This window comes from Lampris incognitus, chromosome 10, assembly GCF_029633865.1.
Source record: "Lampris incognitus isolate fLamInc1 chromosome 10, fLamInc1.hap2, whole genome shotgun sequence".
In the NCBI taxonomy this organism is placed as follows: domain Eukaryota; kingdom Metazoa; phylum Chordata; class Actinopteri; order Lampriformes; family Lampridae; genus Lampris; species Lampris incognitus.
In genome coordinates, this window is record NC_079220.1 from 18,185,002 (window position 1) to 18,207,154 (window position 22,153).

At 41.7% G+C, this 22,153-nt stretch overlaps 2 protein-coding genes across 3 annotated transcripts; both read left to right on the plus strand.

Moving 5' to 3' along the window:
• The first annotated feature begins 1,351 nt into the window (after positions 1–1,351).
• On the plus strand, positions 1,352–16,334 carry rras (RAS related). Its single transcript, XM_056287353.1, has 6 exons — positions 1,352–2,239; positions 2,440–2,527; positions 3,909–4,011; positions 7,796–7,904; positions 10,090–10,208; positions 14,105–16,334. The coding sequence occupies exons 1-6, from the start codon at positions 2,153–2,155 to the stop codon at positions 14,190–14,192; spliced, it is 594 nt and encodes a 197-aa protein (XP_056143328.1). The 5' UTR covers positions 1,352–2,152; the 3' UTR covers positions 14,193–16,334.
• Positions 16,335–16,424: 90 nt separating this feature from the next.
• Positions 16,425–21,219, plus strand: prrg2 (proline rich Gla (G-carboxyglutamic acid) 2). Of its 2 annotated transcripts, XM_056288568.1 has the most exons (7): positions 16,425–17,665; positions 17,983–18,069; positions 18,645–18,808; positions 19,351–19,381; positions 20,193–20,325; positions 20,596–20,739; positions 20,906–21,219. In XM_056288568.1, the coding sequence occupies exons 2-7, from the start codon at positions 17,985–17,987 to the stop codon at positions 20,946–20,948; spliced, it is 600 nt and encodes a 199-aa protein (XP_056144543.1). In that variant the 5' UTR covers positions 16,425–17,665; positions 17,983–17,984; the 3' UTR covers positions 20,949–21,219. The 2 variants fall into 2 exon arrangements, with proteins under 2 accessions (XP_056144543.1, XP_056144542.1); XM_056288567.1 differs by lacking the exon at positions 20,906–21,219 and having other exon boundaries at positions 20,596–20,891.
• The last annotated feature ends 934 nt before the right edge of the window (positions 21,220–22,153 follow it).

Sequence of the window (22,153 nt, forward strand, 5' to 3'; positions counted from 1 at the left end):
TCAATATTACCGTGGAACCGCTTAATGATATATTTTTATGTAATTTGTAATTCATTAGGTTGCCTGTGTAAGCGTTGGTCCAAGGACGCCACTTTTACAAGGCCGCGGACAGTTTACCGGTGAGCAGACGGGCACACGGACGACAATGGCCGCTACACCTTGCTTGTAGTCCGAGTAAATGAGTGTCAACAGGTCTGTTACTCTCTGCCTCGAAATATATCCGAACATTGGTCTTCTGTAAAATCGACAACCCGTCTAACAGAATCGCTACATTATCTTGAGGTTACAAATTGATAAAATAACACGACTTATTCAACTTTTAGGATCCGGCTTTAACGATACAGAGACAGAAGCTGCACCACCTGCTGGGAAACTGACAGCCGTACTCTGCACTGCAACAAACCACATTTGGCTTGCAAAATGGGATGTAAAATCTTACACCTCATTTGGTCCGATCACACGGACGTGTGGATTCCCGGAAACAATGAATAGATGGAGAGTAACATGTAAGATGGTATGTGCACATCGGGTATAGCATGCAAAAAGGATATCTATATATTAATTTACAGGTAATTGAGTTGCGTATCAAAGTACACATTTTTATACATTTCCAGAGGCTTACAGCTACGATTTGGATTTGTTCCCCCCACCCCTCTACCAACTTTTGCAAATATTAATAGACAATATGAGTAGGAAAATAGACAAGTGCCAAATACAATACAAGTCCCATCTAGAGTCTTTTGTAACGTAATAGACTTCCAGCGCCATACTTATCGCGCTACTGGAATGCAGAGATTTGTCTTCAACTACCGCAGGGAGAGGCTGGCTGGGAGACACGCCTCTACCGTGAAGTCTGCACACGGATTTTAAAAGTAATGAGTAACTGGCTGCCGCTGTGCAGATGTCTGTTGCAGCATGCACAGGGGGGGAAATTGTTACGCAATCGGATGTGAGCGGCCTCAGGGTTTTAGACAAATGCTTTGCGAGACAGCTCCAAGTATTTTTTTCCCCCGTATATAAATATATATCATTCTTTTCATGTGCTAATTAGAGGACTCGGATGCTGCGATGTTTCTTTGTGTTCGTCCACATTCAAGTCAAAGCAGCACAAGTTTTCTCTCTCTGGTCTCTCGACATTGCCAAATAAGGAAGTGGTCGCATCACGGGGCGAAGTTGCTACATTATTTTTTTTAATTTTTATTAAATAAAATGTGTTTCATTCCGTCCCTTTAAATGCGTGCAGAGAAACAATCAAATCAACAATAATGTTTACCCTACGAAATATACTTTATAAAGATGCCTGGAGAAGAGGAAGCGGAGATATTTGCATAGGAAACTCCGGTCTACGCACGCCCACTTTCACGTATGCGTAAGATTTGGGCAAACCTTTGGCCGAGAGACGAAGAAGAAGAAGCTTCATTTAGAGGAAAAGAGGGAAAAAAGGGAGAGAAAAAGAGACGGATGACGAAGGAAAACTGACGAGAACACCAGAGAAAAGGGAGTAAACCACGGGCGGAGCGGAGAGCCTCGCATACTACCAGTGCGTTTATATCGAGCGGCTTGAGGAAAGCTGTGAATTTCCTCGACAGACTGTCGACCAAAGCTTTTATCAGTAGTCGTCAACCGGACAAACCGAGACGGTTTTTGTACTATTTTGTTTAGTTTTAGCAGAGGCGGGTTTCGACGCCCCCCCCAACCAGGATTGAATTAGAAAGTATCGTTATTACATTGTAATAGTGCACCGAGCGCCCCCCTCCTCCTCATCACTTCCGCTGAAGATCTAAATATAAATGGAACTGATACAAACCGAAGATATAGAAGCGTAACGTCCGAGCGCTCAGCGAGACGTAACATGGACTAATCGTCGCAAAACCAGTTGCAAATGCATCAGACGACGTGCATTTAACTTTGTTTTGATATTTGTCCCGAAAAAACCCCCAAAACGTCTCCATGTGTAACCAGATTGGGAATACTTTGCTTTGCGATATTTTAAACAACTGTGTGTGTGTGTGAAGAGGCGGCCTGGTGACTTCTGACTTGTTCTGCGTTTTGTTCCGCTCCTTTTCATTCGAGTCCGGTTGAGCACACCAACACCACCACCAACACCACCAACTTTTGTTTTAACCAAGAAACAGAAGATACCAAAGTCGCGATGTCAGGCGACGAGGAGAGATTCAAACTAGTTGTCGTGGGTGGAGGCGGTGTGGGCAAAAGCGCTTTGACCATACAGTTTATTCAGGTAAATATGAAATACAGGGCACCGTCCAGTCAGTGTTGACACCAGCCTTGAAGGCGTTTGTGTTGTCTGTGTGTGAATTCACCAGTTTGGCTTAATGTGTGAAAATACGTGGTGGGATTGTTGAAGGTTAACAACCCTTAAAAGTGTATTTTCACAAAACAAAGTTGCCCCCTCCCAATAACCCTCGATCTGTCTTCCAGTCCTACTTTGTGTCCGACTACGACCCCACCATCGAGGACTCTTACACCAAAATATGCACCGTGGATGGGAAGGAGACACGGTTAGACAGTAAGTGTCATTTAGTCATGATAGAAACGATACTTATCCCATAATGCATAGACAGAATGTTACGCCTGGTGATTTTGTTTCGACCTGTTTGCAGTGTTACTGCAGGACAGATTTACACGTCACCGGGATGAGGCTTGGCAGTAATTCACTATTATCGGTTATCATCTTCCAGTTGTACTGAGTCAGCATGAAATTCTGATATTGTCATATCTTGATTCAGGGTTTTTTGTTGTCTGCATTAACAGTAGCAAGAATCTGTTTCCTAAAATTTGTCAGAAATGTTGAGGAAGTATTCTTTGAAAGACTAGCTTTGGTTTGATATTACACTTCACATGACCAAACACTGCAATATGATGAACCTCAGATTGAAGATCAAATAGATATTTGCGACATATATGTATCTCAATATTGTGTGAAATTCTTAATGATTTCTTTACATATCGCCCGGCATCTACGCTATGCTAAGGTAAAGTTCAATCAATTAGGTATTTGCAAGGGATTTCCGTTACTTTTTGGGACTAGATGGCGGGTGAGCCGCTCCCTGCCTGTGAGGTAAGAGATTGAGTCTGTTTGTGTCTGGATGATTCATCCCCATGTTATGACTTGCTCTTAGCCAGTATGCATGCTCTCAAGGTATAGTCTTTGGCCAGAAACACAGCCATCACATTGATAATAACTTCTAACTTTTCACTCCATCTGATGCCTTATACTGTAGAAGATAAACAAAAAAAATAATAACACTTAATACATGTCTCAATAGCAGCTCGACCATGTAGACCTAAGTGCTGTTTGTGAATACATGCCTTAGGGAGGTAGGTAGGGTTGTTTGCCTTGGGCAAGTATATTAGTCATCGTCGTTTTTTTTAAAGCTGTTTCAGACTTAAAAAAATATTGACAGAGTATGTCGCTAAGTACTCGATGCTGGTTTTGGTCTGACTTTAAATCAGGCTTTTTTACTGTCCCAGAGGGCATTTCATGTACAGCAACATCTTGGATGCAATCAAACAATAGTAACAACACATTAAAAACAATACAACAAAGACAGTCATATAAGTACTCATCAAAGATTGCAGCTGTCTTTATTTTAAGTGTGTGGGTGCCAAAGTTTCTCAAGATTGGTCATTTAACAGATTGACAGCTTTGTGGATGATTGAATATTTGTATCTGCTGGTTTAATAGTAGGTTGCTTGAGGCTAATATTGCAGGGGTGGGGTGTGGGGAGTCAAATCTTCATGTCACGATCAGGGAAGATTGCATGTATGTAATAGTTTTGAAGCACAACCCAGTGATACAACTACACATTTTTTATTGTGTGTGTGTGTGTGTGTGTGTGTGTGTGTGTGTGTGTGTGTGTGTGTGTGTGTGTGTGTGTGTGTGTCAGTCCTGGACACAGCAGGTCAAGAAGAGTTTGGTGCAATGAGGGAACAGTACATGCGCTCTGGAGAAGGCTTTCTACTGGTGTTCGCCTTGAATGATGTTGGCAGGTAATGAACAAATATGAGTGTGTGTTAATGGGAAGCTTCAACTTCACTTCAGCTGAAGTTTTCTTATAAGATAATAATTGGATAAGAAATTGACCCCTATTACCAACTAGTTTCTCAGTATAGTCAGTGTACTCTCTCTCTCTGGAATAAAGTCGGATCACAGCACAATTAAAGTCCGCTTCGCTCCTTTTATTTTATTACGTACTTCAAGTTTAGCACAGAGAAGTCGGTGACTTCCGTCCGTGAATCTAACAAATTGTCTATAGAGGAAACTATAGAGGAACCGAATGGGGTGTAAGACCTTTGCACAGATGAGCTTCATGATTACATTAGTTCCTGATGCACTGTTTGAAGTGGATGTGAAAACTGGTAACATAGCCTACTCATCACTGTAATGAGTATCACGCACACAAGGTGATGGGGAACACTTCCATATTATGGGTGAAATATAGCGATTATTTTGACAGATTTCGATTAGTCACTGACCTCAATTTTTAAAGCCTAGCCCATGATCAAACTCCTAATTACCATTTGATGTTGAGTGAAGCAAAGCCTAGCTGTATATTAGATTGGTATTCCTGCTCACATTTAAAGTAGAGCATTGCATTTATTCATTACATTAAACACAATTTTGATTTTGGCTTCCTCAATTAATTGATTGTGACCAGGGGTAATTATTCCCACTGGGTTAAGCCTGCTCTGGTGTGAAGAAAGTATTGTGATTTGATGATTTCTTTCCAAGTTTATAAAATACATCATGAATGTGAAGGCAATTTTCCATTGCTTTTAAAATGCCCAATAAAAAAATTATGTTCCCAAAAATGGATGAAAAATCATGGTAAGTAACCAGGATTGTGCAACCCCAATAGAAAGTCTGCTCTTGAGAAAGAAGTACATTTTAATCTGTGTACTTTAAAAATGAATGAACTTCTTTAATGTTGCCTTTTCGACACAGGCTCTAGACTTATAAAACACAAGACAAAGCCTGCCCTACAACCAGGGGCTGTTTGAGTCCCCCATGCGTCTGGATTTGCAAACATATCCATGAGAAAGATATTTAACCCCAGTCCCAAGGGTGATTCACCAGCCGGCTGATCCTCCACTTAACTATTTGAATATTGCTTGAAGCGAAAATTTGACATGGGTTAAGAGATTATGGAATAAAAATGATAGAAACACGATATTTAAGTTCTCCATATATTGCTAACCCTTGGCCATTTTTTGATGAAATATTTTTATACCTTTATTAGAAAGTCAGTGTTTGCAGACAGGAAATGGGGGGAGAGAGAGAGAGAGAGAGGGGTAAGACATGCAACAAAGGTCACTAGCTTGATTCGAACCGGTGATGGTTGTGGCCATGTGGTATGTACTCTAACCATTTGGCTATGGAGGTGCCCTGATGAAATGTTTTTGATGTTGTAGTTCTGCACACACACGAACTGTAAAATTAAATTATTAAAAACCAACCAATGGATTCAGTTGTGTGTGTGTGTGTGTGTGTGTGTGTGTGTGTGTGTGTGTGTGTGTGTATACACTCACCGGCCACTTTATTAGGCACGCCTGTCCAACTGCTCGTTAACGCAAATTTCTAATCAGCCAATCACATGGCAGCAACTCAATGCATTTAGGTATGTAGACATGGTCAAGACGATCTACTGCAGTTCAAACCGAGCATCAGAATGGGGAAGAAAGGTGATTTAAGTGACTTTGAACGTGGCATGGTTGTTGGTGCCAGACGGGCTGGTCCGAGTATTTCAGAAACTGCTGATCTACTGGGATTTTCACGCACAACCATCTCTAGGGTTTAAAGAGAATGGTCCGAAAAAGAGAAAGTATCCAGTGAGTGGCAGTTCTGTGGGCGAAAATGCCTTGTTGATGCCAGAGGTCAGAGGAGAATGGCCAGACTGGTTCGAGCTGATAGAAAGGCAACAGTAACTCAAATAACCACTCATTACAACCGAGGTATGCAGAAGAGCATCTCTGAACGCACAACACGTCGAACCTTGAGGCAGATGGGCTACAGCAGCAGAAGACCACACCGGGTGCCACTCCTATCAGCTAAGAACAGGAACTGAGGCTACAATTCGCACAGGCTCACCAAAATTGGACAATAGAAGATTGGAAAAACGTTGCCTGGTCTGATGAGTCTCGATTTCTGCTGCGACATTCAGATGGTAGGGTTAGAATTTGGCGTCAACAACATGAAAGCATGGATCCATCCTGCCTTGTATCAACGGTTCAGGCTGGTGGTGGTGGTGTAATGGTGTGGGGGATATTTTCTTGGCACACTTTGGGCCCCTTAATACCAATTGAGCATCGTGTCAACGCCACAGCCTACCTGAGTATTGTTGCTGACCATGTCCATCCCTTTATGACCACAGTGTTCCCATCTTCTGATGGCTACTTCCAGCAGGATAACGCGCCATGTCATCAAGCTCGAATCATCTCAGACTGGTTTCTTGAACATGACAATGAGTTCACTGTACTCAAATGGCCTCCACAGTCACCAGATCTCAATCCAATAGAGCACCTTTGGGATGTGGTGGACCGGGAGATTCACATCATGGATGTGCAGCCGACAAATCTGCAGCAACTGCGTGATGCTATCATGTCAATATGGACCAAACTCTCTGAGGAATGTTTCCAGTACCTTGTTGAATCTATGCCACAAAGGATTAAGGCAGTTCTGAAGGCAAAAGGGGGTCCAACCCGGTACTACCAAGGTGTACCTAATAAAGTGGCCAGTGAGTGTATGTGTGTATATATATATATATATATTTTGTCTTTTTGAGAGTGCCCTCAAATTGGTTTCATATTAGGATGGCAATATGGATGCTGTGCTTACACAATCCTGACCTCCACAACGATTTCCCCTTCGAGGATTTTATGAATTATTGGTGTAATGGAATTGATGATCAAAATCATCCTCAGTCTAAAATCATCTCATGTGAACAAACCAGGAAGCTGTTTGACATGTTAAGTTATTCAAATTAGATAAAACTGACTTCAGTCCAGTTTTTTTCTTTCCTTGGTGATTATTCTTGATTGTATGTCATTGAATAGTCTTAAGTGTATACGGAGCTTTGTGTAGGCTTAAACAGATGTATCAAAATCTGTTTTGTCCACCAAATAAACTTTTTTATGACTGTCATGAGCTTTAATTGATTTCAAGATTTTCAAGAGCTTTTATGTGGATGCTAAGGACGGAGTGGTACCAAAGAAGGTTAAAAGTTTGACTAATATGTAAGACTGATGTAAACATAAGGGTTTCTTATGTCTCAGTTTGTCAATCATTATTTATCCAAATCAAATGTCAGAAAGAGATATGCAAGACATTTGGGACACATGGCTCCTCAACCAGTACAAAATGGTCTCAAACATTAAGTAAATTGAGAGATGAGCTTGATAAAATAACTGTTGTAGGCACGAACACAGGCATGCTCAGTTTCTCCAGAACCCAAAGAAAATACTAAAGGTCCCATTTTTGATTGAATCTCATCTTTAGGAACTGTGTATAAAGTCCACTGCAGACTTTACAAAGGGAGTGTATAAATTACCCTCACTAAAGGCAAGGTGCGTTATAAGCAAATCCACAAATGTGCGTCATGTCTTCAATTGAATATTTGGAACTTCCCATTCAAGGCCTCACATTTAAAAAGAAGCCCTAATGCGGGATCTACATGAACATGGTGGTTCAGCCCTGCTGGAGTAGAGGCTTGTTGGCGGTTGGATGTTGTTGTTTTTTTCTTCTTCTTCTTCAATTTACCCTCTTTTCTCTCACCAGTTACAACGAGATCCAGAAGTTTCATACCCAGATCTTGCGAGTGAAGGACCGGGACGACTTTCCCATGGTGCTGGTGGGAAACAAGGCCGACCTGGAGCAGCAAAGAGTGGTAATCATCCTCACTCCTACTGTTTACATCACCTCTGCTCAAATCTTCCTGTTGGATGTCTTTTTGTTTGTTTTTTTTAAGGTCTGCAGGTGTATTTGTGTTTGACATCATAGTGGCTTAACAAGCTAGTGACCAGGCCACAAATTTGCTATGTCATGGGTTCGTTCAGAGTTCCCTTGCCATGTTCAAAGTTACCTTAGAAGATGATGCTAATTTTGGGTCAGTTGGTTAATGTCAGTGCTTTCAATATTTGCATTTATACCTCTTTCTCGTTACCTTAAACCAGATTATTTAAAATCATCCTTGATTGGTCACTTTTCTTGTATGGACCTGCTTGAAAATTAAATTGATATGAATAGAGTTATTCCAGAGAATATCACTTGATGACAGTGGAGTTTGGGGTCCTACGGGTCTATTCTGGGACAGTATTCTGGGACAGGACAGTTCCTGATGTAAACATAATAACTAAATGGAGGAGGTCATGCCATGTTAATTTTTATTTACACATTGTCTAACAGCTTTTCATCATGATTTACTGACAAAACCCAACTTAACTGAAATAGTAATTCAGTGTGTGGGACAAAAATAAAAGCATACATAGCCTGTTCTGCACTGGTAGTAACCACAGGCACCCCATTTAACTGTGAGACTTAATGGATTGCTCTGACCGTTTTCTTTATTGTCAACTCAGATTTTGAAGCTTGAAAATGCATAGATGTGATTACAAAACAAGACACAAGCACTCCTTGGATCTAATATAAATTATCAATAAGTGTTCTTCAGTTTGTAGTTTATATTTTTAACAGGTTTATGACGGGACATTTTTAGAAGAATTTGCTTCACGTTAGCAACTACAGCTGAGATGTAAGGATTTACACCAGTACATTTGCATTTCCAATATGTGATAGATGTGTTTTTTTCCTTGGTCTGTAGAGGGGGGCCTTGCTCTTTCCAAAAAAGATGTAAATTGTGTTTGAGCTGCTTGACACACGTGGTTGAGTGTATCTTGTAGGCAGGAAGGAGGTTATTCTGAAAGCATATAAATCCAAGGAGTCAGAAAAACCTCTTGCTTCTGTCTTGACAAAAAGGTTTTTCTTTCTTAGGTTAGGATTGAAAGTGAGATTTTGACATACTGGGGTTTATATTCATCCTGCAACTCAGAGAAAATAGTTAACTTATAGAGAGAGAGAGAAGCGGCACAGTGGTTAGCGCAGTCGCCTCACAGCAAGAAGGACCTGGGTTCGAGCCCTGGGGTTGTCCAACCTTGGGGGTCGTCTCGGGTCGTCTTCTTTGGGAAGTTTGCATGTTCTCCCCGTGTCTGTGTGGGTTTCCTCCGGGTGCTGCGGTTTCCTCCCACAGTCCAAAGACATGTAGGTCAGGTGAATTTGCCGTACTAAATTGTCCCTAAGTATGAATGTGTGTGTGTGTGTGTGTGTGTGTGTGTGTGTGTGTGTGTGTGTGTGTGTGTGTGTGTGTGTGTGTGTGTGTGTGTGCGTGCGTGCGCGGGCGCGCATATGTCGGCCCTGTGTGATGGCCTGGCGACCTGTCCAGGGGGCCCCCCCGCCTGCGGCCCAATGACTGCTGGGATAGGCTCCAGCATCTCCGCGACCCTCAGCGCAGGATAAGCGGTTCGGATAATGGATGAATGGATGGAGAGAGAGAGAGAGAGAGAGAGAGAGAGAGAGAGAGAGAGAGAGAGAGAGGGCACATAATCCCCAGCTGCTCTGGGCTGATGCTGGCCTCACCACAGATCTCCAAGGTGTCAGTGTGCATAAATCTTCCCCTCTGTACAACCACACTGTCGGGCTGTAGTAAATGAGAGCATATTCTTGGACACCTTGCTTTGTTGAATAAGGCCTAATTTGCGAAGCTGGTGGTAAAGGTTCTCCATGAGTAAAGCGACACTTGATTAGTGCAACTCCGTTTCAGCCAGGACTTCATACAATGAGATTACAGGCCCACCATTATCATCAAAAAAGTCAGCAGTGATGTAAGAACCCCTGAACATGAAAGCACTCTTTTGTTATACTCTTAATGGTTGACAAAGGTTAGAAACCAATTTTCCTGACAAACCCAACGCAGCTATAGAAAAGAAAGTAGAATCACAGAGAACAGGGAGGTTGTTAAGAGGTGGGGGTATGAGGATTACAGCACCTGAAACTTGACTAATTTTACTGGACTCCAGATCTCTAGGGAGGAGGCCCAGTCATTTGCCAGAGAGAACAGGATCCACTACATGGAGGCCTCAGCTAAGAGCCGTTACAATGTGGACGAAGCTTTCTTGGAGGTGGTGCGAGCCATAAGGTCTGTTTATCTTCAGAGCGCCGAATTTTCTCTCCCACCTACTTTCTCCTTTCCATACTTTTATTTTTTTGCATTTATTAGAAGTGTGATTTTTATCACGGGGAGACACACTGAAATTCTCCAAATCATTGATTCCCCCCATTTCTCTCTTTTTCTCATATATTACACACACACACACACACTCGTTTCACTATCCTTATGAGGACCCCTCATCGACTACATTCATTTCCTAGCCCTTAACCCTAACCTTAACCAAGCAAACTACATGCCTAACCCTAACCCTTACCCTAACCTTAACCTAACCCTAATTCTAACCTTAACCCTAAAACCAAGTCCTAACCCTAAAATAGACCCTTTTACTTGTGAGGACCTCTAAGATGTCCACACAAGGTAGGTGGTTTCTGGTTTTTCTATCCTAATGAGGACATTTGGTCCACATTAGGATAGTTAAACATGTGTACACCCCCCCCCCCCCCACACACACACATCGTATTTCCTGGACTATAAGTCGCTGTTTTGTTTTTTGTTTTTTACTCATCTGGCTGGTCCTGCAACTTGTATTCCGAAGCGATTTATCCACCTTATTCCTAGCCCCCATGATACCATGCATAAATTATGGGCATGACTTCCGGCGCGTCCTGTCACTGAACCGGAACCGGCGTTTTCCATGGCAACGGTACGCTAACCGTCTTTCTTAGAGCAATTTGTACGGCGTCTAATCCATTCATGAAGACCTAGCCAGCCAAATTAGCTAATGATGTGGGAACACAACCTCACGGAGCTCAAGAAGGGTGAAACAAGGGTACCTTTGCCGTCCGTAATAGTTGGTTGGGAAGATGATGTGAAGAAGTGGCCTCGTATCACATACAGTAGCATTTTTAGCTATTTTGTTGAGACCGTTACCTGTGATGGTAAGGTGATGATCAATTCAAAAAGCTCGATACCAATATCCACACAACAATAAAATCGGCAGGGTGTTATTTAAGGATGTTGGAGATGACCTTGTCTACCCAAAAGCAGACATAGAGCCGAGTCAGAGCCTGAACGTATCTCATCATAAGGCTTGGGTGCTAGCATTTTTGACAGGTGACATACAGACAGCGGGTTGCTCATGTATTGCAGGGCCAGGGCACTCTTGTAGTCATGCAGCAGCGATTCTGTGGAAGGTCAGTAAAGTAATGACATGAAAAATTTGATTTTATTGTGATATTTTTACAAATAAATTTACTGAACCAAAAATTATACTGAACTTCAATTAATTCACACTTAATTTGTTGTTGTTGTTGTTGTTGGTGTGGCACATAACCTCAAATCGCACTACTAACTACGTACATTTAGTCAACTACTGTGCTTGAGTACAATTTTGAGGTACTTATACGTTACTTGAGTATTTACATTTTATAATATACTGTACTATACTTAGTGCCACCTTAACCAACTACAACATTAAAGTTGCCTACTGCTTACATATTAATGCATCAGTATGATTCAATAATACAATATAATAGAACAGACAGTAGCCACTATGCGTTATTGAGTACTTTTACGTTTGATTCTTTAAGTACATTTTGTTGCTGATAATTCTGTACTTTTCCATTTTGAATTTTGAATGCAGAACTTTTACTTGCAATGGGGTATTGTTATACTGTGGTATTGCTACTTTTACTTAAGTAAATGATCTGAGTACTTCTTCCCCCACTGTTGGATAATGAACTAAGGTTATTCCATTCAATGTAGGTTGAGGGTGCAGTCAGGCAAGACAAGACAGGGATGTCATGCACTGATGAGCAGGGGAAGTGGAATTCTGATGTTAGGAAGAATGTAGGGCTGAGGAAGGTGAAACACATCAACTTTAAACACCACCAGCTACACCACGCATATCCAGGCCCATCAAGAAATTCAGTGGAAGATCCCTCAACCTCCCCCCAACTTTTTAAAACCCATGCAGAGTTCATAAGCCACAGTAATTCCTTGGTAATGGCCCTACTATTTTACCTCCAGGCAAATGGTCTTCTTCAGCTGAGCTACAGAGCAGATGAAGACAGCAGCAAGGCAGGCCCAAGCCAACATGATTCAGCGCACACAAGCACACTATCATACCAAACACAGCACAACTCTTAACCTGCAGGAAGTGCAAAATGTTTTATGAGGCTTACATCAAATTATCCCCTGAACAAGCGGCTACATTGATGGAAGAAACCATGATCCAAAGTGCTTCACAGTTATGGCATGATGCTAGAAAGCTGCGTCTAACAATCAGCACAGCGAAACGAGTCCCCAAACGAAACACCAAGGGTCCAAAAAAATTGCGCAATGAGCATTTGTACCCAACCTTCCCTGGCAATACAGCAACACAGGATGGCAAAGAAAATGAGGTCAATGTCGTCACACTCATGGAGAGCAGAGGGCATACTGTGGAGAAGAGAGGCCTGGTGGTGCACTCTGACCATCCTTGGTTGGGAGCCAGCCCTAATGGGATCCTTGATTCAACACAACTCCTTGAGATCAACAGCCTGTTCAAGAGTTCCATGTCTGGCCGAATTTCTGAGTCGGCCAAATGGTGACATCAGATGCTTAGGTGACGGACAGTACCCAGTACCAGTATTTCAAAAGTTCGCTTAAAATTAGCTTGACAATTAATGGAAATATGGCTATTCTTAAACTTTCTTAATAACAGATTATCCTTTTTACCTGGTGGGTTAACATAGTATATGATTTGCGCAAGTTTCTGACACCTGACTACCCTGAAATTTACCTTATAGCCCACATCAAGTAAAACCCCTTCTCTTCATGTGAACTACATTTGTCTGTCTGCCATTAAACCTGTAGTAGCACTCCTGTTGTCGCTGTCTGGTTTCATTGTTCTTGTTATTTTGCTTACATTCTTCTCTGGTTTTTGTAGCCCTAATATATGTCATTAATTTGGATCTGAATACATTAAAAACCAAAAGCAAAATTTGAGAAATGCATTCTGTAGTTATCTGTAAATGAAGTTTTTTCTTATTTACAGGAGAGTTGACTTGAAGAAAGTATTTGATCTGGCATAAGGCTCTAAACCGTTCCTCTGATCTCTTTCTTGGTGTGTGTGTGTGTGTGTGTGTGTGTGCGCGCGCGCGGTACTTCAGGTTAGCAACTTTTATCGTCTTTTTTTAAACATGAACAGCAATAGCTAACACTTCTTTAGCCAAATCTGCAGCCGGTCTGTGATACTGCTTCCGCCGAACACCGGAAGTATTGCCCATAAGCGTTTCCCCAGTGACTCCGCCCCCCCCCGGGAAACTCTTGATGCAATGTAATTTCGTCGGACGAACACACTGCATTTCAAACAAGGCCACTAGATGGCACTGTTTAATTTTGTGACCCAATTGAAAATGCTGTACCACTCATAGAAACTGAATGAGAGTAACGGACATTGAACTGTTTGCCGTGGTCATTTGAGTAGTTCAAAAGAAAATGGCGATTGCTGTTAGCTGTTATGGTGCCAACACACGTCACCGGGGCCGTTAATGTTCATACTACTCCACTGCTCATTTGGTCGTTACTGCAAAACCTCACTTCAGTGAGTGGGTGACATGGGAAAAAAAAGAGTCCGACTTGCTGCGTCAGTTTATATGGAAGTCAGCCTGCTACAACTGTCACAGTTCTTTGCAGTGGCAGTGGTTCAAATAAAAATGGCCACTGCTCTGACCATCCTGTTATGTTGATTTGAATGGGAATGTCCGTTCTACACATTCAATTTCTATGGTACCATATGAATGTGACTTATAAACCAAAGCGACTTATATTTTTTTTCCTCACAACAACACGGTTTATGCTGGGTGCGACTTATACTCTGATAGGAACCTGTAGTCCGGGAAATATGGTATATATTACTTTTTCTGTCCCTCTCTCTCTAGAAAATATCAGGAGACGGAGAGCCCTCCCATCCCTGCCAACCATACAGGGAAACAGAAGAGTGGCGGCTGTCCCTGCACCCTTCTCTAACTGGCCCTGCACCTCCATCTCTTCACGGTTACTATGGAGACCGAAGCACCTCCCCTCATTGGCTTGTCTGTTGCAGAGGTAGAGAGCAGGGGAGTGGGGTGTGCAGAAGGAAGCAGCCCAGTGGACTGTTGTGTGCGTATTTAAGTTTGCCTGTGTATTTCTGTACACGTGGCCATGTGCGGGTTGCTAACGGAAGTGGGTCAGTGGGTCGCAAAGAGATGGAGCGCAACAGTTTTTGTTTCTTTTTTGTTTTTCCTCCCATATGGTTGGCACTTTTTGCTAAAAGCATGTTTGTGTATCGTTTTTATCTTTTATACCTTTGTTTCTGTCGTTTTGGTGAAAAGGATTGTAGAAGGAAGAGGTCCCAGTCTTGGTGCAGGGAAAGTCGGGGCTGAAAGGGAGTATTCTCGTGTTTCTGTTTTGTTTGTGTGTTGTGTCCGGATAAGGTTGTTTTCTGAATCCAGGGCCACCTGCCCGTAAAATCACTTGTAACTAGAAAGGCTTTACTGGCAAATTTCACAATAGCAGTCATCCAAGCAGCCTTTCCCGGCCTATTCCTGTGCTTTCAGATCACTTCATGTGCACGGTCAAGGTTGAGTGTGAGGGAAAAGAAAAGGGAACAGCTGAGTGAGCAATATCAAAACTGTTAAAGTGCCTTAAATCCAAACTAGTCAATCAAATGGAAGTCCTGGTGTGTGCAAACAATAAGCCATGGACATTTGAAACTTCACAAACTGGTGATGTTAGTTAAATTGAAAATGGGGTTTTGTTATGATTGGTTAGATAAAGATGAGTGGAAGATGGGACTGATTTGAGTGTTTTTACACTCCTGGTACTTTTTAGAGAGCAATACAGTATTTTCTGACTGCGAAATTCTGTATATATTCTGTAACCATAGACTGATGAAGAACATCAGACTTACACTAAAATGTTTTTGTTTTGTTATTTTCAACGAATTTTGGGATGTTGGGTGGATGAACATGAAGCTGTGTCTAGGTACTTTTGTCGTTGTGGGTATTGGACTGCTTTTTAAATTGCATCTAATTTTGATGCTGTGCACATCATTTTAGTCACACAGTGCTACCAGACATCAGTAATACGGACTAGAAGCCATAGGCACTGCCTGCTTTATGATGCTATTCACAGTATTAAAAAAAAAAACCATTTCAACATATATTTAAATGTAAGACAAAAACGAGCTATTTCAACCATTATAGAGTTTGTATAGTCAGTAAAATAATTGTAATTGTGCAGCACTGGTTTTATAATCATTTATATTCTTTGTCCCATATGATTTCTGGGATCTCGTTATTGTCTCCATTGACAGCATTGACACGGCTCATGATGGCATATCTTTATTTGTTTCCACTGACAGAAATGTTGCAGGATGTTAAACATGGCAGCCTCTTGGCTGTCTCCTATTTTTACATTGTTGTTCTGCTGTGTAGCCTCTCCAACCCTCCACTGTGGCCTTTTGGAGTAGAGAAGAAGAGAAGAGAGCAGGGGCTGTGTATCTTTGAATGGGCTTGGACAACTGAATAACATCAGTCCTATGGGCTTGATATCTTTGTGCACTAGGTCCTCAAGTGTCACCAATCCCAATTTGGCAACCACAATTTGTCATGCAATACAAACCCTGCAACACAACCATCAGTCTATTTAAGTGAGTACATGTGCGTAGTACGGATTTTTCTTAACTTCTGAAATTCAGCTTTGAATGCCCAGTGCTTTTTTTATGATGTTACTCATATGAAATCAATTTTCACCCAAAGCAGATCAAGCCTGATTCCATATCTGCCTCATTCCAATGCTTTGGCCAATTTGGGTTTGATTTTTGATAAGAATTTCCATTTATATCTAATTTACAGCCTTTTAATTCAAACAAAATGTGTTTTATATTGTAAAAGAGAAAAACAAGGAAATTTTGTACACAATTAAAACATTTACTTCAAAATTTCTCAAAATGGTGCTTTGTATGACACTTGATTGCATTCTTTTTAATAGAGGTGTTGACAAAACTGTTGATTCCACCAACCTCACTCTGAGACTTTTTATTTTCCATATCCACCCACTACATTTTCTGGACCTATGTAGCCTATGTATAAGCATCGTTAAATGGTCGTTTCCACAAAGTAATCCTGTAACAAGGCCATAGTGAAAGGACATTTCATTCTTATCCTCTTACACAGCATGATCTAGAGCCCAGATTGACAATGTGGGAATCAAAATTCATTCATCAGTACCAGAGTTTACCCATCTCATGATCTGGATGGTTTTCACTGCCGTATCTGCATTCATGTGGACCAACTAGTGGCGTGGAAGACCAGATGGACGTTTTGGTAGTCCTCAGCAGGGGCCAACATGTGGTCATAGGCCTCAGTTTTGGCATCTGTACTCAGATGCACGGGGTTTATTTCTCATGTCAACAAGTACACGTTATGTGCTCACCGTCACAATCCCAGTCAGGTTGTGAGATATTAGATATGAAAACACACGTGCCATTAACATGCGGTGCCAAAAAAAAAAAGTAAAATAAATAAAAGCATTTCCGGCCCCCCTTATGAAGCAAGCAAAATTTAAAAGTGTTTCAATGAGATTACAACACTCATAAGTAAATGTCTGCTGTGTTTGGCGTGGGTAATCAAAAACTATATTGAAACTTAGCTGGGGAAATATAAATGACAAATCTTAAGCCCTTTTATAGTCGTTCAGTGATGGAAAAATACATAGGTGTACATATTAAGAGGCTAATATTTCAAAACTTGTGGAAAGGTTTATGATAACTTCTGAGCCCATCAGTTTAATGACAATAAATTGAATTGAATTGAATGAATATAAATTATCCAGTATGTGCCGGTATAATAAATACAGGTTTAGCTGTTTTGAGCTAGCCTGGGAACCAGACGAATCTGCGAGCTGGTGCGCAGGCTAGTTTTGAGGTAAATGACAAGTTGCGGCGACCTCTCTCCTCTGTCGCTCTCCCTGAGGTTTTCTCCCTGTTAAGGGTTTTTTTTGTCTTTATGGAGTTGTTCCTTATCCGATGCGAGGGTCTGAGGACAGGTTCTTGTGTTTCAGGCCCCTTGAGGCCTATTTGTAATTTGTGATGTTGGGCTATACAAATAAAATTGACTTGACTTGACCTCCGGTAAACGAGTGTGTGCTTACGGAGAAACTCCCCTGAGGCAGCAGCTATGTCGTCTAACAGGTATGTTATGTTATACATGTCACGCTGCGTGACGTCGGCTCGGGAGGGTGTGTGTACGGGGAAGTTGGTGGAAAAAGTTTGGACGTCTGCCGACTCTGGGAAATTACATGAATCTGCTTTCAAACTTGAAGAAAAGCTTCGTTTGGTCCGACATTGATCAAAGCATGCTACGCGTCTTATCGTGGGGGCAGAGTGTGTCTTGAGTGGTGGACGGAGAGGATTTAATTGGTATTTTTCTTCCCCGACGCACCGAACAAACCTCACTCAGGTAAAGGGGAGGGCACCGGAACCAACTGTTTTGGCATTATTATTATTATAAGATATAAATGTGCTGTAAAAAATGATGTGGTTCTCAACATTGTGACTTGACAGGTTTTATTGGCTACCTGACGCGTTTCGCTCATTTCTGTAGACGTAATCGATACAGTCGTACACCGCAAGATGGCGCCAAAACGTAAAGGATCCACGTCTGCTGCATACAGAAAACGCTTGCGCCGAGAATGACAGGGAATGTGGCATGGTGTGTAATGAAATGCATCCCGTTAATTGACTAAATAGTTTTTATTTTTTATTTTTTACCTGTAGCAATGGCAAGCTTGGCAGGGGTGTATTTTGCTGCCCTCTCCCTGTTCCACTTGGCTTGGGCGGGCGTTATCAACAGGCACGACGAAGGTAAAGACAAGTCGTGTGGTCTTGTGTGTACTAGCAGTCTTAGATGGTGAAGTCCTAAGCCCTCACTATCACATTCACCACATTCATCCGTATAACACGATCCCTCCTTTTCTGATTTTTAGGGTCATGCACTTTAACGTTACTGCAGTCTCCTATTCCTCCTATGTTATTATCCGTCTTACAATTTTCTTCTGAGCATGTCAGCTTCTAGGTCATATGCATATGCTTTGACTGATCACAAGTGTTTAGTTTCATTACAATACAAGAGTGTTGAAAACCTGTTATGGAATATGGTGATGAAACAACATAGAAAACAGACGTAAATTATGATTTCAGTGCGGCTGAGAAAGGAAAAGACTCAAACTAAAGAAACAAGCCATGCAGCAACATGCACGGACAAAGCTGGATTTGATCATCTAAATTACATTTTTTTTTTGTCAAAACCTGGTGTGTGTGAGAGAGCGAAAGAAAGAGATTGTCTACACTTATAAATAAACCTGTCCAACCCTGTGCTGCAACACATTCTCTTTCTCTAATACCTATGACTGTCTGCAATTATGCTTCTGGTGGTCCAGTGTTCCTTGGGGAGAAGGCGGCGGTCTCATTCCTGTCACGCTCGCTGCTCTACAACAGCTGGGACTTTGAGCTTGTGGTGTCTGACAACCTGGAGCGAGAGTGTGTTGAGGAGCTCTGCACCTACGAGGAGGCCAGGGAAGTGTTTGAAGACACCATGCAAACGGTAACATGCAAACGCAATATAAAATTATGTTCCTCTGGTTTGAAATTGGCCTATCTCCTGTCCTCTGCTTGTGCCACCAGTGAGCTGTGATGGAAATCCACGTCTTTTACTGTGATAAAAAAGACAAGTCTCATTTAAATTTAGCTAAGAGACCTTGAATAAGAATGACTGTAGTTTCCATCTGACTTTAGTGGGACACCTTTAGATGTTGCAGGGAAAGCTATTTGAGAGTGAGATTGCTCATGATTTACACTACACTATATAAAAAGTTTTTTTTTCCTGTGGCAAGAGCTCTTTCCAATTGAAGCCAGATGTGAGGTGCACATTTTTCACTGAGGAAACAGGTCCCTGTGTGTGTGTGCGTGTGTGTGTGTGCGTGTGTGCATGTGCGTGTGTGTGTGTGTGTGTGTGTGTGTGTGTGTGTGTGTGTGTGTGTGTGTAAGCAAGGCTGTGTGAAGTTCACGTAAAAGTAATTATTGCAGTCCTTTGTCTTTTTTGAGCAGAGTTAGCTCATTAAATCTTCTTTTCCTTCCATTTTCTAGGACTTATTCTGGAGCAAATACACAAGTCAAGGTAATACTACAAGAACCTTGGAACTGGGTACCTTTTTAGCAGATTAAATGTCACGTTTAAAATTTGCTGATGTAACAGTCAAACATAAATACCAAACATGCATACACTTATTCAGCATCTTTCTCAAACCCGGTTTTAGACAAACTGGTGTTGAAATACAAAACTTAACACCATGTTCTTAAATCTTATGAATTATGCTTATTTTAGTCTTTTTTTTCGTGTCATTTGAATGTCTGGAATCCAACTAAATTAAGTTTTACTGAAAGTCAAAGATAGTGCAAAAACATATTTCATATCAGAATTCAGTAACATTTCTTGGCACTAAAAATCTGTATCGTGCAGAACTTCCACCTGCACTACAAATTCAAATTTATTGCCGCTATGCTTTGAATGCACAAAAATTCCAGTTGCCCAGCACTGAGATACCATAATCTCAAAATTGAGGTATTTCATGTCCATTACTTCTGTACAACAGACCAGCAATTTAGAAGTTTGAAGATTTTATGAACAAATTCTTACATAGCCCTTTTATCATTTTGCAGGATGCATGCAGTAATCACATTATGTGGTACCAATCATTTACAATGAAATCAAATTGTCATGTGTGAGTGGCAATGATTCCCATAAACCAATCATTCCAAGGTGGGGCAGTAATAGGTACAATAATTATTGCTTTGAGTAATAACTGACAGCTTGTGAGTGATAAGTTATAGTATTTTGGAAACCCAGTTGGTCTGTAGTTTGCATAGAAATCAAATTGCTAAAGGACTGCACAGATGAATTTAAAAGCAATGAATGGTTTCTGTTGTAGACTCAGTGCCCGCAGTGGATGTGTCCGGTCTGGTGGCTGGAATCATAGCCATTCTGGTGTCTGCTGTTATGGCCACCGTGCTGGGAATCTACTGCTACAAAAGCAAGAGTAAGAGTGGCGGGAGGCCGGGCAAGTAAGTGTTCTCTTAGATCAAGTACAAGTCAATAGAGGCATGGAAGTAACAAAATCTCTTAAAAAGAGACGTCTCTTGGTTTGACTGGCAAGCTTCGTAATTATAGGTAAAAGCTGCAGCTCATATTGAATTTAGTATTTTTAGTTTGTAGCTGCTTGTTTCTGTTATTGTTTTTATAATTTATGTTGATATGTTTGTTTTTCCAGTGATTTTGTAACCATCGTTAATATTATTGGTAATTCCACTTAACCGTCTCCTCTCTTGATCAAGTGCACCAGTGAGGATGGCTGCAGACGGTCGTCCAGCCCCAGAAACAGTACCCCTCTCTGGGATAATAGCCCCGGGACTACCCACATACAGTGAAGCTCTGTACCGCAGTGGACAGCATGATGCTCCCCCACCACCTTATTCTGGGTATGTGAGCAGGACACAGTGCTATGTTGCGTTTTTTACCATCTTTTTTTTTGTTGTTGTTGCATAAAGACATGAAGAGACCGCATTCAGTTGTATCTGTCACTATTTCCACTCCAAAACCCGAGACTCATGCGATTCCCACTAGACTTGCTTTCTTTGTCCACAGGGGGGCGCCATCGGAGCCACCTGATCCAGAGGATAACGCATGAATGAGGAGAGCGGCTGAGCGTTTTAATTGCGGTTATTTGGTAGTGATTGTTTTGATGAATTTTAAATGTGTGTTTTTAGAGTATTTATATTTTGAATGTGGGTACGGTCCAACTACGCACAGTGCCAACAGTTTTGGCAAAGCTTTGTGTTTTAACTTGTTCCGTCATTGCCTGTAGGCAACACATGACGCTTTTTACTTTGGATATGTGGGGGGAGAATGACACTCTGAAAGTGTTGGTTAGTACGTGACGCCAATCTATCGATACTCACAATTTACGGTTTTGTTTTTTTTTAATCTGAAAACGTTGAGCCTTACGATTTTAGCAAGGCCTTTTTTCCATCGGATTAAAATTTGTAAAAAAAAAACTTCACTGGTTGATGTGTTTGTGTGCGTGTGTGCTTGGGAACATTAAAGAGAATATGATCCTTTTTTTTTAATAACAGCCAAACAAGCCATGATATATGAAGAACACCCCATTCATCACCTTGGGGAGGGGTGCGGATGTATTCGCAAAGACCAGAGGCGAATAATCCAGTGGTCGTTTTTTAAACTTGTACGAGAAAGAACGTGTGGCAGTAAATGGACACATCCCAAATAGTAATCCAACCGCCCTGGTCATTTGTTGTTGGTTTTATCCAGCCTTTAGAAGACAGGTAAGAGTGCACAGCTGTCTTGTTTTATGAACGAATATGACGGGCTGTTGGACAAAAATAGATAACCCTGTGCGATCATTTAAACGAGAGGTATGCAATTTATCGCACGCGCTGTTTCACTCATTTCAAAACGGGCTGTAGGAAGAACAATCCGTGGTTTAAATGTCAGCAGTACACCATTCCTGCTTTGATTCCAGTAGCACCATGCCTACATCAAACTGGAGGAGCCTGGTGTGTGCTGCCTTTACCATGACAAATCATGAGGGGAGCAGCAGACAGGCAGCGTGTGTGTGTGTGCGCGCGCGCGCGCGCGTGTGCGCTACATGGAGAAAATGGGTACGGGAGGGAGTGCGGGAACGCGCAAGCCAGCCAGCCCAGTCATTCGCTCTTAAAAATGGCGTCTTCTGAGCAAAATGAACGAAAATAGCTTTACTAGGGCCTTCGTGGCGAAATCCTGGCAAAAAAAAAAAAAGGATTACGGATTCACCGCGAACAACACTCCTGTCATTGTTCCACTTCTCGGCCCGTGAGATGGCGGAGAAGCACAAAA